This window comes from Cynocephalus volans, chromosome 2 (genome assembly GCF_027409185.1).
Source record: "Cynocephalus volans isolate mCynVol1 chromosome 2, mCynVol1.pri, whole genome shotgun sequence".
Classification (NCBI taxonomy): domain Eukaryota; kingdom Metazoa; phylum Chordata; class Mammalia; order Dermoptera; family Cynocephalidae; genus Cynocephalus; species Cynocephalus volans.
Genome location: NC_084461.1, coordinates 95,369,717 through 95,388,239, shown reverse-complemented (window position 1 = coordinate 95,388,239; position 18,523 = coordinate 95,369,717). Strand labels below are relative to the sequence as shown.

General features: G+C 34.5%; 1 protein-coding gene across 3 annotated transcripts in view; it reads right to left on the bottom strand.

The window, feature by feature from the left end:
• FER (FER tyrosine kinase) overlaps positions 1–18,523 on the bottom strand; it is a 468,630-nt gene that overhangs the window by 88,950 nt on the left and 361,157 nt on the right. For all 3 annotated transcript variants that reach the window (XM_063085334.1, XM_063085333.1, XM_063085335.1), the window contains exon 16: positions 8,015–8,138. In XM_063085334.1, the coding sequence (XP_062941404.1) occupies positions 8,015–8,138 (124 nt within the window). The remainder of the gene's footprint in view (positions 1–8,014; positions 8,139–18,523) is intronic.

Here is an 18,523-nt window from a genome sequence, read left to right as displayed (position 1 = left end):
ATAGAGATAATATGTTGCAGAGCCAGTATTCATAAACAGAACATTCCAGTTCCACATCTCTGGTCTTAACCATTCTGCTGAAGCTGTTAAATGGCTATGCAAACTCTAGGCCTAATGGATATCAGAGTTGGCAATGTAAAGGGAAACTGTCTGGATTATCCAAAAACACTTTAAAAGAGAAAAATGGGAATAAAAAGAGCTTCTCACAGTGCTTTTGTGTTTTATAAAGAATGAATAATATTTAAAAACAACATTGGGCAAAAAATCCAGTAATTCTTAAAATTACTGAGATGAGATGAGTCAATACTTAGCAAATGGTACAGGCTAGGGTTTTCTAGTTATATACGTTGACTGCTCTGATCCTGCCTTGAAGGCCAGAGAGTAGAAGACAATTTCTGAGCTAAAAGGTTAAGCTTATTTCTGTGTCATCCGTGTTCTCATGGGCTCCCCAGAGGCCAGAATTTCCACTTGACTGAAACAATTAGAAAAAGCAAGCTACTTTAACATTAGTCAGGTTTGACTTGAAAACCTGAATTCAACCAATGGTCAACAAATCTCTGGGGTAATTATGGACCCAGTTCCACTGTCCTGAGCTTGATTTCTTGCCTGTTGTATGGACTCAGTATGAGCTAGGATTCAAGGAGACTGCATGGATCAACTGCAGTCCCTATACTTTGGGACTGTGTGGGATCATCCCAGGAAAATACGGAGTTAAGACTGGCAAAGGATTGGTTCTCTTATCTCTACAATGAGGCTTTCTCTAAATCAGCATTTACCAAATGGTGTTAAGTTTTGCTTCATAAGGCAGATATCCACATGGTTGATCATATTCACAGAAGGAAGAAACTGAGAAATGTATCTAGTTTAAATTTTTTGCTTGGTTTCACAGGCTTTGTTATCAGCTCAGTATAAACTTGAATCTTCCACTTACTAGCTGTGGGCACTGGACAAGTTACTTTTTTGTGGCTCAATTTGTTCTCTTGTGAAATGGAGATAAATAGTACCAACCTCACAGACCTATGACGATTAAATAAGATAATGAATGTATTTATCAATCAGTAAGCCCTCAATGAATGCCTGACAGCCATCTTTTGGGGAGCCTGCTTAGTACATATGCCCCATCCTCTGAAAACTATCCCCTCACACACAGAGGTTGGCTGGGTCTGGAAGGTTATATTATATTAACTCAAATGTCATTTGGGGGGCCTTTGCAAATGGGCAGTGGGATGCAGTTTTCAGAGCAAGAGGAAAATGCAGCAGCAACACAGCAAGAAGAAATAAAGTCTAAGTGAACACAGAGGGAAAGACAGAAAGAGGTGCTGTCTTGCTGCCTGGCTACTTCTCAGTTCCTAGTTTCAAGGACTCCCAAGAATGGCTAAACTACCAGTCCTTGAGTTCTGTGAGAAAACACTGCTTTCTTATGATAAATCTCCTACTGCTTTTAAGTTAGTTTAAGCAGTTTATGCTCCCTGTAAACAAATATGTCCTAAGAGAAATGTGGTAACTCCAACCATTTGTAGTTGTTTAATGTAAAGAATTACTTTTTTGACGCTGAATCCAAAATGTACTTACTGTAATTGACTGAATAAAAGCCAGAAATAGTGAAGGGTATGAGGAATTGGTCAATTTTCCCTTCTATCATCTCTGTGTAACATAAGACAAAGCTAGCCCTAACCGAACTATAAAATAGCTTTAATGTACTCCTATTCCCCTCTTACTTTCTCCTCTCACTGTCAATGACCTCAGTCTGTTCATTGGACTGCCCTGAATTCCTGAAGTCTCACATGTGCTGTATCTTTCCCACCAGTAACCATAAATCAAAACTTATCTGTCCCCCGGCCCTTTATCCCAAATCTCTCACTTCTGTCTTCTAAGGAAGCAGCTAGATACTCTGGTACATTAATCCAAGCCAATATGTTAATTGATTCTAATATGAAATAAGGCTGCCTTTTCATTTCTGGAAACATACTGGTGAATTTAGAAAAAAATCCCATAATTAAAATGAATGAAACTACGGGTAGAAAATCCTGACACTGAATAAAGTAGCAGGATAAAAAAAAATTTTAGAAAGGCATTCTTGTGATATCTTTTGTATGATAATTATGCTGCATACAAATACCAAATTACACTATAAAACAAAGTTTCACCTAGAGAAAGGCCATATATTTTTGACATATTTAAAATTATTAAGCAGTCCTCTCTATACTATAGCAAAATTGGTTTGGAAGCTAAAAATAAAAATACTGCTTAATATATTCAAAATTGTACTCAAATGTTGGAACAAGAAAATCAGTCATAAATGCTCAGTCAACTAACTGAGATTATCACATCTCTATGCTAATCTTGTGTTTTTAATTAACAGATAAAGCAGAAGGGGGTATCTAAACAATAATGCATAAAAAATGAAAAAATAAAACTTTAAGCTCTAATTAAATGGAGAAGCAATAACAAAATACTGGTGCATTTCAGCAACTATTCACTAAAAAAAACCAAAAAAACTTTGGTATGTCTTTCTAAAATTACATTTCACAGGCTTCAGCATCCTGTTCAATTTTTACTCATGATCATAAAGTGTACAGATGTTGAATATAAGCTGAGCCATTATACCAAGCACCATTTGGCCTGGGCCCTGAGTTTCCAGTTGGTTAGAAGATAACTTCAGTACAGAAGGCAGTAGAGTCTAATTGTGTGATTCTGTGTGTGGGCTCTAGAACCAGAGTGCTGAGATTCATCCTGGATCTGCCAACTTTCTTTTAATATGACCTTGGGCAAGACAATCAAACTCCCTAACCAGAAGTTTCCTCATGTGTAAAATGGGCTTAACGAGTAACTGCTTAATTGTAACCGCTGTTGTTTTGAGTATTCATTCATTCACCTTTAAGTGCCAGACACTTTTCCAGGCCTTTGGAATCCAATAGTGAACAATACAAGTAAAAATTACTGCCCTCATGAAGCTTACATTCTCAGACATTGCATCTAGGGCACATAGTACAGTGTTTGGTGCTCAGTAAGCCTTCAATAAACGTATGCTGTTAGAATTACTAATATTTGAATGAGACAGTGTAAAACACTGGTATTCAAGTGGCAGGGAATGTGCCAGAATGGAGTCAGCACATCTATGACCTAGCAGTGGCCTTGTCACTAATTGTCTAGGTGACCTTCGTTTAATCTCTCTCTGGGCCTCAGTTACTTAAAGTGATCTTAAGGTGCCTTCTATTGAGAATATGGTAGATCATGAGAGAGAGAAATGACGAAGGGTTCAAAAACAAAAAAAAAAGTTTTAAAACTTTGTTTATATTTATATATTGTTTATTTTATATTTGTTTAATTTGTCTTTATCCTATCATTTAAATGATAAAGATATAATAAGCACAAAATACTTTTCAGTACATTCAAAGCTTAGGAAGAGCTCAGATGCTTGATAATCAGCTGCAGTTAAAAAAACAGAGAACAAACAATCCTCAAATATCATTGGGAAAAATGTAAATAATCAATATCATACCAAATCTTTGCTTCATAAATAAGTCTCAAAAATCCAAAGACAAGTCAGAAGCAGCATCTTACATTTATCTTAAAAAGTACACATGCCTAAGCATGTGGGTAGAGATCAGTGGGTAAAGCAATCTCCTTCTACAACGTACAGGTGAAATGCAATATTATTCCTTTCTGGACAATCTTAGCTTTCCTAAATTAATTTTTCCAATGAAACTTAACAACAAAATTGTTCCCATACCCACACATTTTCACAAGATTATACATTTTTCAGTGTTTTGTGAATTTTGTTCAAATTACTTTTCATTTCTAGTTAAAAACCATAGCATTTCAATTTTCTTAAAATAATCTCAATATATATTCCCACAGCTTAGCCAAATTAAATGATATACTCATACAGGAATCTTAGTGAGGATGACCCTGTTAACCTGGCTCAGCACCATCTCCTTTGGATTTCTCATTCTGATAATAATGAACTGCCTGAAGTTCCACGATTAAGTCATACTCTCTTCATTGTAACTTTGCTTTCAACTTTTTTCAGCTGGAATATTTTCTCCCCTTCTGTTCAATGACACACTCATCCATCAAATCTCACTCACACTGTATTCTCCGCAAAGCTTTTCCTGATTATTCCCACCACCGTCCCCATTTTGACAAGTCATATCAGACACTCTTGATATGTATAAGAATTTGGTATACATTATCACAAAATTGATGATCTCTTTGCATTATTATTATTTTTTGTTACATCCATCTGAGGGCAGGGACCAGGATTTTCATCTTGGTATCCCCCTGGCACAGAGCAGGCAATTGTCCACATTTATGAAGTATCAGAAATACCATTGTTCTCAATGGATAAGCAAAACCCTTACTGAATAATAAAATAAGTATGATCTAATATACTTTAATTTGTAGAGTTGTTAACCTATTCCATAACAAAAACATCATTGTGGTAGAGCAATCAAACATGAAGAGGAATCAGTACAAGATGTAAAATTAGAAAAAGAAATTATATTCTATCTCATCCCTCCAACATACACCTTTTTTGATATAGATAATGACACAGAATATCACGAAATTAAGAAATATTTCCCAAACTCCCCATAGATGATGGTCTCTAACTCCAATACATGACAATAAAGAGTTTATCCTCTTTTTACTTTCCATAGATACCAAACAAAGAACAACAGCACAAAACCAACTTTTAGAAATAAACCCAAATAGAAATAAATCTTGCAGTAGAATTCATCAAGAATAAAACCATAAATGCCATTACCATTTAAATCTAGCATATTATCAACCTTCAATCCACTTCAAAATTAATCAGGTTTAATATTCTTCAGAGAGTGACACTTAACAATCTAACAACAAACCACTGTAAGTAAATACACATACCTCTCAAATTTTATCAGTGTATTTCAAGTAGTCATACTGTATAAAGTAAAAGTAGAAAAGAAAATTTCACATTGGCCTATAAAATAATTACAACAAAAATGCAGTTGATTTAAACTAAACCAAAAAGCAAAATATCCACCAATTTTCAATCTGTATACAGAAAGAAACAGTTTCAATTAGAAACTTAGAGCATCAAAAGAACTCTCCTCTGAGATAAATGGAAATTACAACAAGAACATATTCTACATGCAGGTCATTTCTCAATGCAATTCCTTATTTCCATTTCATAACTGTCATACTTGTTTTTCTATAATGAATCATTGTTCTGCTCTTCTCATAGTAATCAAAACAATAAAACAAAGCTAAAGAATGAAAATATGCCCCTCAAAAGTTAAAGGGGACAGAAAATTAGAAATATTTTCAAATATGTTCTGAGTTCTAGTGACCTCTGACTAGTGAACAGGATAAAATTTACTAGTTTATATAAAATTTAAAGCATATTTAAACATCTTGCTTGGATTTATTGGACATAGGTTTTGTACTTCATAGACACACATCTATCTTAGTAGTATTTTTGAATATCAAAAATAGGACTTAATGCCTTTGCTCATTACCTGAAAAACTAAAAGAAACTTTCAACCATGCTTTAAATTATTTTAATTAATTTTTGAAACACCTCATTAATAATAATTACTAGATATTTTTTCTTTGAAATTTCTTAGGAGAACAAATATATAATGTGTCTCAAAAGTATCTTCTAACTATAAATCAAGAAAAATTTCATTGCAATTACTACTGTTCCCACAGAAATAGTTCCACAGGCCAGCCAGCTCATAGGAACAGGTTTCTACAGCACAATCACTACTATAAAAAAAATTCAACACAAAGAATTATTAATTTTCTCAATAGAAATGCCATGTATTGGTGAGGTACTAAAATGAAAAGAAAAAAAGAAAAATTCTGAATTCATCCAAAAGAGCACTTATATAAGTTTAAAGAGGAACAAAAAACCACTGGCTGGAGATATAAAATTCATCTAGTACTCATGATTAACATGGGAAATAAGACAATAGATAGTTTAGAAGAATTCAATGGAAGTGATTATAGAAAAATATTATACTGTTGCTATATTATGACTAGTAAATAAAAATCATAGTGAACATTTTAAAAAGTGAGAAAAATATGAGAACAAATACAAAAAGAAGATATTGTGTAACAAGGATGGCAAATTTGGGGCGTATGTGTTAATGCTCGCCAGTACCGTGGCGGACATGACTAATTGATCATTGGACTCCTTGTGGCTGATCCTAGAATCTTTCTCAACACATACCACAGAGAGCCACTACCAATCACTGAAAGTTGGCACTAACGCTGAAACCTATTTGTCAAACCTGTACTCAGTGACATTGTTCAAGATGTTCAATTGAAAAACCTTCTTAGCAGGTTCCCTGCTAGGGTATGTGGTCAAGCAAGCACTGGCTTTCAAAACTTTGGGGACACATACAAATTCTTAAAAAGCAAAATGGGAAAATAACATTACAGCAGATAATATTATGATTTGGAGAGAGGGATAAATTTTAAAAAGCTAACTGGCATCTACAATTTAGAATGGTTTCAATTCTCATGATACAGACACTTAAGAAGACACAGTCATCCATTTGCAAGGAAAGCAATCACTACAAAAGTAGCAAGAAATTCAAACAATGGTTCCCTCAACTGCAATGCACTGGAAGTTAAAGAATATTACTGGTAATTGACACTTTTATAAAACAGTTTCAATAATGTGCATTTATTATGCTTTAAATCCATAGATGATCTAATAGTTTGAAAAACACCTAGACAAAATAAATAACTACAATAGAGAACTTGATGGAGAATCTGATACCCAAAGCATCTCCACACCTTAACAGATTTTCTGTAAATAAAAGGCAAAACCCTTTATGGTTACTTTTAACAAAAAGTGTTTAATGAAATTAATTATAATGCAATTTTTGTTCAAAATCAACTCTAAAAAAATTCTTACATTGTAATTAGATCTATATTCATAGAAAGCAAAACAAATGCAATGACAATGGCTTAGTTTCGGTTGTCTTATTTTCCAGAAAAATAGTATCCTCACTGAAATTATTTTAAAATACATGCACTTACTGAACTATATTTGAAACATAGGTCATAATTTTAGTTCCAGAATAAAACTGACTACAAGGCAAAGTTTTGGGGGTAAATTAAGTCAAAAATATCCATTGAGATAAAATAAATGTGTGGTTAAGGTGAAGGTAACTTTGTTTTGCTGTAATTATACATTATACAACCACACCAGAATAATAAGTCAAAGGCTGCATAATGAGACACCTCAGAGAAAAGCATACTTCAATAATGAGACCAGCCTGGATAAAGTCTACAACAGCTCAATCTGACAATGAACGCTGATCCATGTTAAACCATATTATGCATTATATCCGGTGAATAAAAACTGCATTAGTTCTCCATATCATTTTGCTTATATACGCTTAGCCATATTTAGGATCTGACAGGAATTCCGCAACAGAGCTTAAGTTGTACTGACTATTAGCAGTAAAGAACACATTCAGCTAAAAGCAACTAAAACCACAAAATATAAAGCATTAATATTAGGTCACTACATATAATCAGAGAAAGTTTTTCAAAATCTCCTTTGAAATAACTAGTATGTTAAATCTTTTACCCTTGGCCATATTCACTGTCACAAATTGTTATTTTATGTTTTTCCATGACTTTAAACATAATTTCTTTAGAAAATGAGAATATGCAACACATAACAATCTTATTTCATTGTAAGACTATAGTTTCTTGTATTACTAAATTGTGGTACATTCAATATCACTATTATTGATGATTATAATAAACAAATTCTAATTAGTAGGTAAGCCACTGTCTAATTAGGTACATACATCAAGTAAGAGGGAAAAGAAATGTTCCTGTAAACTCTATAAACAACTAGCAAAGTATGTTTTCACACAACATATAAAAACCAACAAGAAGATATGTAACTTTTGTGAAAGAAATTTACTGTTGTATTGGAGCAAATATATCACTTAATAGAGTTCTATTAATAAAACTAGAAAATGTTTCAAAATATTCTCCTTACCTGTGTATACAGTTTTTACTCTCGAGATATAACATACCGGAAGCAGCATCTAATGAAAATTTCACTAATTGTTTGGGTTTTAGTTCATCCTTCTTCTTTCTCAGAAAGGAGAGGAAATCACCTCCTAGAGGAATTGACAGATGAACAGTGAAACAAAATTATAATGAAAGATATTTATTACCTATTAGGGATATCTGACAAAATAAAAAGCATTACACATTTGACCAAGCTTTTTATCCAACTTGACGTAAGAATGAAAGAAAACATTAAAAGAACACATCTTATTAGAAAGCAGACATCAAACTTTTCTAGGTACAGTTTAAATACTTTAAGTGCTTCACACAGTATATTACCTATGGTATAATAATATTCAATTAAAGTCATACTTTTTTCTTTGTTACTATTTTTCACCAATTTTCTTCAGTAAAATTTTCTAAAACATTTGATATTCTCTAATACCAAATAAAACACTATAATTAGATTGAGTTAAACAAAAAAAGTAAATGATGTTCAATTAGATATTAGATTCAGTGATTACTTTAAAAATTAAGACTATTAACATCACCATGACTGATAGTAGTGCCAGACAGAGAGAAAAAAAAAGTTATGATTCTGATGAGATTTAGTTGCTGACCCAGACTGCAATTTTGTGTATTAAATGGATTCCAGGATGGCCTAGAAAAACTTCTTAAACAATCACTGTCCAAGACAAATGTAATGTGAGCCAAAAAGTAATTTTAAATTTACTGGTGACCACATCTTAAAAAATTTTTAAAAATGTGAAACATTTTAATAATACATTTTCTTGAGGCCAATACATCCAGAATATTATTTTATCAATATAGAAAGTATAGTTGAGATATTTTACATTCGTAATCATACTAAGTCTTTGAAATATATTTATTTTACACTTATGGCACATCCCAACTTAGATGTAAATTTTCACCTGAAATATATGATCTGTATTCAGACATCATAAAATTTATAGGTGAAAAAGTAGATCTACATACCCAATTGTTCTAAATATGCTTCCAATTTTCCAATAACTGAATCAAATATCAATTTTTAAATGTAAATCAATTAAAATTAAATGAAATTTCAAATTCAGTTTTTTTTTTTAGAAGCACTAGCCACATTTCAAGAGCTCAAGAGCGAGATATAGCCAGTGAGGACTACACTGAATAGTGCAGCCTCAAACTTTGCATTCATTCCTAATAGAGCAAGCAGTAAAATCTACGGCTTTTTTTTTTTTTAAGTTGGTTAGTTTATATTTATTGCACTATAACAAAAGTAAAAGTATATTACAATCCATGTTTTCTAAAAAAATCATTCCTACTTTCTCTATCAGGCTCCCAGATGTTAAGCCAGGATTCTGTAAGAGGGATTAACATTTTAATTGCCATTTCCTGAACTTTTTTTACCCTCTTTACCAGGGATCTAGGCCTCCTTAAATGGAAAAGCTCCAGAGATGAAGACTTAATGGCTTTTTCCTTAACGAGAGTACCTAAAAAATAAACACCAGCCTAACTCTTCTTAAAATGTTCTCTTTTTCTAACCTCTTCTCTTATTTACAAATCAAGTGTTTTACAAAGTTAGGTAGGCTATTTACAAAATCAAATAACCTATATGGTTTAAAAATAAATTTAATGATATAAGGCAATTTACTTTTTTTCTGTTCTTTTAAAGAGAATACCAAATGTATTAAATTACTAGAATGATTACTACCAGTTTCTGTCAAGCTTTACTTAAAAATCTAAACAAAACACATAATTTCAACAGTAGAATTAACCACTAATTTTTCAACTTTGACAGGTACTGTAAATGTCCATTAAAATGGACTGGAAATCAATATTTAGTTCAAGATACTACTTGGACCAATATTCACATATTACTGCTTTTGCTAGATATATGTCGGCTAGATATGTTTGTTTTAGAAAATGTGTACCCTTCTGGTCTTGAAACTACGTAGCATTCTATTTAAGCTATGAAATAACTTTCAAATGAAAAGATCTGCCCTACAATTTGATTTAAAAGCAGCATATGACATAACCCCAGTGTTCTTCTGTGGACTCCTGATATTATTTCTTTCTAAAGTTAGTTCATATTTAGCACTTTTTCACTTGCCTCCTGCCCTTTTTAAATTTACTTCTTCATATAATACTCTTTACACTCTCCACCTGCCACCCCAGACTATAAACCCTGTGAAGAGAATTATACCTCTGTTGTTCAATATTTATTGATTAACAAATATTAATATTTATTTAACAAAGTATTAAATATTTTAATATCAATACATAATATATTAATAAATGAGAAAAGACAACACCTAAATAGCATTAAAAATTGGGGGAAAAGTGATATCAAGTCAATAAAGGTAAAGTACTAGGAAGGTAGAGCTTCCTGTTTGGAAATATAGGTATTCCCAAATACTGTGACACAGCCAAAGCTACAGACGAGATTTCTGATTGTCCTGTATTTAATCCAACAATATTTCTGCCTTAGAGCAATTTCTTACTTCAAGTCATTAAATGTAGAAAAGCAAATTAAGTTTATTTCCAATTTATAGTTATTCAAGCCACAGATAGAGTAACTGTAAATAAAAGAGCAGAGCTGTATCTTCCACAGGCCCAGTCAGCTTCTTGCAGAAAACTAGAAGGAAGTGGGCCTTCAGTAAAAATTAAATAATTAAGATTCAGTACTGAACTCCTGAGCCTTGGGCAAGTGCAAGCACTAAGAATCTTGAAGCAAGAAGTAAAGTCCCCAGGGGGCAGAGTATGGGACTAAAGTTAGGATAACCAAAAAATAATTCAGACTGCACCAAAAATATTCCCTTAGGTATAATACTGGTTTATCACCATTAAGTGAAGAATGACTGGAAACTTGATATCAGATGATATCAAGTCTTCAGCGTTCACGCTTAGGTTACTTTAGAGGGCAGAGCCCGTCCTTTTCAATCCATTCTTTTATCATTTTCATTAAGTGGCAAGTTAAAAGCCTCTGTTAGAATTTGTGATGTATACAATACTCATACACATGCAGCACCTAGATAAATATGAGGGTACTTCAAAAAGTTTGTGGGAAAAATGGAGTGAAAAGATAAAAAGAATCTGTTCATGACCTTTTTGAAGATCCCTCGTATATGTATGTGTGTGTGTGTGTACGTGTGGATGCATATAGCATAGAGCATCCTACTTGACCAGTGCCATAAAGATGTTGGTGCTCAAAGTGGGAAAAACAAGATAAGTAACTCCCCTTTCATAATTCTGTCTAAATAAGGCTTATATCCATATGAATATACTGCGCATTAAACCAAGGTAGGATGAATTATTTCCTAGAATTCTACAACGATGACAAATTTCTAAGACAAGACTTAATATGCTTTTAATAGCCAACTTCTGGTTTACTAGGGAGACAGCATGACATTGTGAAAAGAACAGACACTGAAGTCACACTGACCTAGGTCTAATTAACCATGTGGCCTTGGATAGTTTGTTCAACTTTTCTAAACTTCTATAAAACAGGGATTTAATACTATTTATTTCTCAAGATGGTTTTGAAGACTAAACTGTATCTAAAGTACTAAGCATGTGCCTAGCATGTAGTACACACAATAAATACCAGTACTATTAATTACTGTTGTTGTTGAAGTTACTTTCCATAAAAATGAGGAAGAGTTGTAGTAGGGACTTATTGTTGGTTTCACAATATCTGTTTTCCCTCATTCACACCAATTCCTTTAGGGGACTGCCCCTCTCCCATTTTGGAAGGTATTAACCTCACCCTCAACAACAAGGATGGTCCTAGATTGATGCACTTAATCAATGAAGTCCATTCTCCTGCCCAAGTGACTGGTTCAGGAATAGGCATATGGCTTAATTCAGGCCACTAAGATGTAAGGAAATGCTTAAAGAGTAATAAAAATAAAAATAAAAATAAATAAAGAAACCTGTTTTTGAGAGAAGTACTAGAAAAGAAGTGTAACCAGAAGTTAACAAGACAGCATATAGTACCAGCAAGGACTGGCAGCCTTAGGATTAAGGCACCATAAGATGCTTTTAAGGAAAGCAGAAAAGAGTGAAGGAAAGGGACTAAGCCTTTGGGGACATGTTTGAGCCACTGGATCATATACTGCTTGAAGTGTGATCTCCCTCTAGATTTTTCAATTAAGTGAACTAATGAAATCTCCAGAATTTCTTTTATACATCTTCTATACTAGCAACTCAAGGATATCTAATGGGTACAATAGTATCTATAGTAAAAGGTTATTTTGAAGATTAAAAAAGATAATATATATTAAAGGTCTGGAACAAGTAGGGAACTCAAATAGAAGTGCTTATTACTGTTTGCAGCTGACTTTTTAAATAAGAGGATAGAAGGCTGTTATTTTCAACAGCTCTTTCTCAAAGATTTCTAAAATACTCCATGCTATGAAAATTTGATGTTACCTGTTCTTTCAGTATTAATGGCGCTCTGAGGAACTGATCGTACTAAACATAAACTCAGAGATTGTTATGTAAATAAAAATACTAACTTGTCAATTTGTAACTACATAAAAGAGATCATTAGGGCAACACCACTAATGACTTATTTTCACTGAATCATAGAAATCTTAATTTATCTTCAAATAACTTCAAAGTTTATTAAATTAAGAGGTACCAGTCCTCAGTGATATATAAAATGTGTAATTCATTACCTTTCGTTTTAGGATATAAATTTGTTTCCTGAGATGTTTGTTTGGTTTAGTTGTATTCAGTTACACATTTTAAAATAGGCTAGTAATCCAAGCAAATATGAAACATAGAGAGCTACTTTGGGAATTCTTATTTTTAAAAAAAGTTTTGTTCTTTAACCAGCACTGATGAGAATTATGGCTATTAGCCAACCCATCAAAAATAAAAGGGAAAAATCTATATAATAAGCACAAACAATAAATGCTGACTCAAATTATACTCTGTGAAACACAGAATAGATTTTATAGGACAGGATATAAGCCGGAAAAAGTTCCTGAAGAGGTAAGGGACAATGTAAACACTGGAGCAGAGGATACTGGCTGTTACATGTAGGATATATTTTTCAGAAATGGATTGCACAGAAAGGGAGATTAGCCAGGAGAATGCTCTAGTTGTTGAGTGCAGTGATGGCTGCTTATATTAAGAACTATCCATAGAAATAGATTAAACATTAGATCTGAAAAGACTCAGTAGTATAAGCTACAGATGAGTCAGTTTGTGGAGAAAAATAAGGAAGATTAAACACTGAAAAACTGAAAATGACTCCAAGAATATACTGGCTTTCCTGATTCCATTTTCTTCTTTTATAAGAAGCCACTTAATGAAAAGCTTGCTACCTAAGCAGTAGTTTGCTACCTAACAATTCAGCTAGACCAGATGCAGAGCTGAGTGTGTGGGTTTCCCAACCTGGGCTAATATATGGTGTCAGTCTTTTTAGATCACGTTCCTTAATGGCCACTGTATTAGTCTGTTTCTATTGCTTATAACAAACATACTTGGAACTGGGTGATTTACAAAGAAAACAAAATTTATTGCTTACAGTTTCAGAGGCCAGGAAGTCCAAAGTCCAAGGAACACATCTGGTGAGGGTTTTGGTGGTGGTGACAGTGACCCAGGGGTCTCACATGGCAGAAAACAGCACAGCAGGGAGAGACTAACCTCTCATGTGCTCTTCTTTTAAAGCCTTCAGAACTATGCCCATGACCACTATTTTTAATCCATTCAATATGGCATGGCATAGTCCTACAATCTAATCACTTCTTCAAGGCTCCACCTTTCAATTACCATAGCAGGATTTCCCACCTTCAACAGTTACAGTGGGAATTAAGCTTCTAATATATGAACTCTGGGGACACAATTCAATCAATCCTTAGCAGCCACGTTCTGCTAACTGTAGAATAGCAGAATCTTTTTGCATTTCTCCTTTGCAGATGATCTTTGAGATCATAACCTGATAGCAGTTATGATAATAGTTCTATGAAATAAAAGAGTGTATTTCACAGTATTTTTAACTCGCTATTTCAAGAGGCAACAGATATAACCTTGTCAGAAATGCCATTGTCAACTTTCAAAAAGTCTAAGAATGAAAAGCACTAGAAGGGACTTTGGAGATAATCTAGATTTTGCTATTATACATGAGGGAACTGAATTTACCTGACATTTTTAAGGTGATGATTTTGGTGATATTATTGAAATTCAAAGGCAGGTGTCTTCAAACTACAGCCTGAGGCCATATCTAGACCTTTTGTGTTTTTGTGAAGGAAGTTTTCTATTGGAAAACAGTCATACTCATTCCTTTACATATTGTCTATTGCTGCTTTCATGCTACATTGGTAGAGTTGTGATAGAAACTGGATAGACTGCCAGCCTGAACATTTTACTACCTGGCCCTTTACAAAAAAAGTTTACCAACCACTGTTCTAAGGTATTACTCAGTATTCCATATAGTTCCTCTACTTTCAACCAATATTTTACTTTGCACTTTGTGTTTTGCACTAGAGGTGAATAGTGCTATTTTTTTTAATTCTCAAAGAGGAATCTGGAAAGGTAGATTCACTGTTTAACTTTATGTCCTTAGGCTGACACACACATTTACACACAAATACACAATGTACATTGCATACATTGAGACTGTAACTCCTCTGCCACACACCCCATCCACAACCTACTGTTTGCCACGAAGGCAAAGAAATTCTAGTGTCTGTCTCTGTCCCTACTTTGATGCCAAAGTACTACCCACTTTTGTATTTTGTGACTTCTTATCTCCCTCCACACCGCTTTTGCTATAAAGTGTAAAGACAGGAATGGGCAGGAAAATCAGATGTATAAAATGTTGGCTCTATACTCTCCAGGACACCCTTCAAATACTTAGATGCTACAATGGTATTTTTGCAAACAAACAAACAAAAAAAACCCACAATGGAATACTCATTTTGATGTCTATCTGCTACAGCAAAATCTACAGAGAAAAAAAAGGAGGCATCAGTTCAAGCTTCCTTAGATTTAGGAGATGTGGAATAAAAAGACATTCAAAAGTACATGTAAATTTTAATAAGAATAAAATGTTTATAAAAAGCTAACAATATTTTCAGAAATTGAATTTATCATAGGCTAGATATTTTAGGAAAACTAAGGTCCACAAATCAATGATACCAATGACTATAAGAAATATTAAAATTACATAATATTATTATTTAAAACAATTAGAAACATAGTTATCTTTATGCAGTTTTGCTGGTCATAGTCAAAATTGACATGATGCAAAGGTTTGATCAGAAATACATTCACTAATTATAAAACTATCAGATTACAAAAATACTACATTAAAAAATACTTGTAAAGAACACATTGCAGCAAAGAGTTGAGAATGTCTGTATTAAGGAAAATAATGAATAAATAGGAGTCTCCTTTCTCACTTTTTTCATTGTCGTAAAAACCATACCTTAAATTTACTCTCCTAACAATTTTTAAGTGTACAATATAGTATTGTTAACTATATGTACACTGTACGCATCTGTAGAATTTCTCAATCTTGCACGACTTGAAGTTTAAACCCATTGAGCAACAACTCTGTTTTACCCTTCTCACAACCCCTGATAACCACCACTTTATTTTCTATTTCTCTTAGTTTGATTACTTTAGATACCTCACATAAGTAGAATCATGCAGTATTTGTCTTTCCATGACTGGCTTATTTCACTTAGCATAATGTCCTCAAGGTTTATCCATGTTGTAGTATATGACAGGATTTTCTTATTTTTTAAGGCTGCTTAATTATTTCATTTTATATATAAACCATATTTTCTTGATCCATTCATCTGCCCATGGACATTCAGGTTGTTCTCACATCTCAACTATTATGAATAATGCTGAAATGAACACAGCTATAAAAATCTCCCCAAAATTCTGCTTTCAATTCTTTTGAATATATACCCAGAAGTGGGATGGCTGGATTATATGGTAGTTTAATTTTTAATTTCTTGAGGAAGCTCCATACTGTTTTTCATAGTGGTTTCACTATTTTACAATCCCACCAACAGTGTACAAGGGTTCCATTTTCTCTACATACTCACTGATGCTTGTTATCTCTATTTTCTTGATAGTGGTCATCCTAACAAGTATAAAGTAATATCTCACTGTGGTTTTGATTTGCATTTCCCTGATGATTAGTTATGTCGAGCATCTCTTCATATGCTTCTTATCCATTTATATATCTTCTTTGGAGAAATGTCTGTTCAAGTCCTTTGCCCATTTTTTAATTGGGTTGTTTAGTTATTGTCATTGAGTTGTAGGATATTAACTCTTTATCAGATACAGGGTTTGCAAACTTTTCTCCCATTCCATATGCTGCTTTTTCACTCTGTTGATTGTTTTCTTGGCTGGGCAGAAGTTTTTAAGTTTGATATAAGTCCCATTTATCTATTTTTGCTTTAGTCGTCTATGCTTTTAGTGTCGTATCCAGGAATATCTGTCCATTCAAATGCCATGAAGCTTTTCCTCTATGTTTTCTTCTAGGAGTTTTACAGTTTCAGGTCCTAACATTTAGATTTTGTCTTAGTCAGTCTATGCTACTATAACAAAATACTTGAGACTGGGTAATTTGCAGAGAACAGAAACTTGTACCTCACAGTTCTAGAGGTTGAACGTCCAATATCAAGGTGCTGACAGGCTCACTGCCTAGTGAGGGTCTGGTTTCTGCTCCCAACATGGTGCCTTGAATGTCATGTCCTTGAGAGAGGATGAATGCTGTATCCTCACATGGAAGGGACAGAGGCATAATTAGCTTCCTCCAGCCTTTGAATAAAGTCACGGATCCCAGTAATGAGGGCTCCACCTTCATGGCTTATTCACCTCCTGAAGGACCCAACTCTTAATACTATCACATTGGGTCTTAGCTTCCAACACATAAGTTTGGGAAGACACATATATTCAAATCATAGCATTCTGTCCCTAGCCTCCAAAATTCATGTCCTTCTCACACAGAAAAGACATTCATCCTATCCCAGTGGCACAAAAAATCTTAACTCATTCCAGCATCAACTTTAAAGCCTTAGTCCAAAGTCTCATCTAAATATCATCTAAACCATATATGGGTGAGAATCAAGGTTCAATTCATCCTTAGGCAAATTCCTCTCCAGCTGTGGGCCTGTAAGCTCAAATAGTGATGTGCTTCCAAAATACACTGGTGGGACAGGCATAGAACAGGCCAGAAGAAAGGGGTAACAGGTCCTAAGTAAGTCCACAACTCAACAAGGCAAACAACATTAAATCTTGAAGAGTGGGAATAATCTTGTTTGACTTTGTGTCCTACCTTCCGGGTACACTGGGGTGAGATTTGTCTCTCAAGGCCCCTGCCGCCATGGTTTAGCTGGGCACAGCCCATGCAGCAGCTCTCAGGGGTTGAAGTTCAGTACCTTCAGTTTTGCCAGGCTGGTGCTGCACACTGGTGGCTCTGCAGGTCTGGAGTTTAGGGGATGGCCCTGACCCCATGGCTTTACAGGGCATAGCCCTAGTGGAAGATCTCTATGGCAGCCCTGTTCCCACGGAAGTTTTCTGCCTATGCCCTGAGGCTCTCCAAGGCATCCCTTGAAATCTAGGTGGAGGTAACCATGCCTCTACAGCACAAGCACTCTGTGCACCTGCAGAGTTAACATCATGTAGACACTATCAAGCTTTACAGCCTGTGCTTTCCAGAGGAGCAGCCATTGTAGACCACACTGCACCTGGGCCCACTGGAGCCACATCTGGGGTGGCTGAGGACCAAGGACCACTGCCCTGGAATGCAGGGAGCAGAAACTTGAAGTGACCTTGGGCAGCAATCACAAAGGTCCTACAGGTATCCTGTGTCCCTTCCTTAAAAACACTCTGCTCTCCAGGTATGGGCACTGTGGGCCTATGATGGGAGTGGCAGCTTAGATGATCTCCAAAACACCTTTGGGGTCATTCTTCCATTGTCCTGATGAATAGCCTCTGCCTTCCTTCTGTCCATACTAATCTTTTCAAATGGCCACACCCTTGGTGTTCTTACCCTAAAATGCTTTTACATCCTAGCCAGGCTAAGAATTTTCCAAGTCTTTGAGTTCTGCTTCCTTTTGATTATAAATTCCATCTTTGTTTCTCTCCTCTCACATTTTCTTAGAAGCCATCAAGAAAAGCCACGTAGCACCATGAACAATTTGCTTAGAGATTTCTTCCACCAAATATCCTACTTCATTGTTTTTAAACTCTGCCATCGATAAACCATTAGGACATGAACACAATTCAGCCAGGTTATTTGTCACTTTGTAACAAGAATGGCCTTTCCTCCAGTTTCCAATAAGATATTTCTCATTTCCATCTAAGACCTCATTAGAATGGCCTTTCTACCAACATTCTGATTACAACCACTTAGGAAATCTCTGAGAAGATTGAGGCTCTGTCTACAACGAAACCAGTCCCTTGGGGAGACCTCTGAAAAGGTAGAACAATGGATGAACATTCCACTCTTCTCTCCCTAACC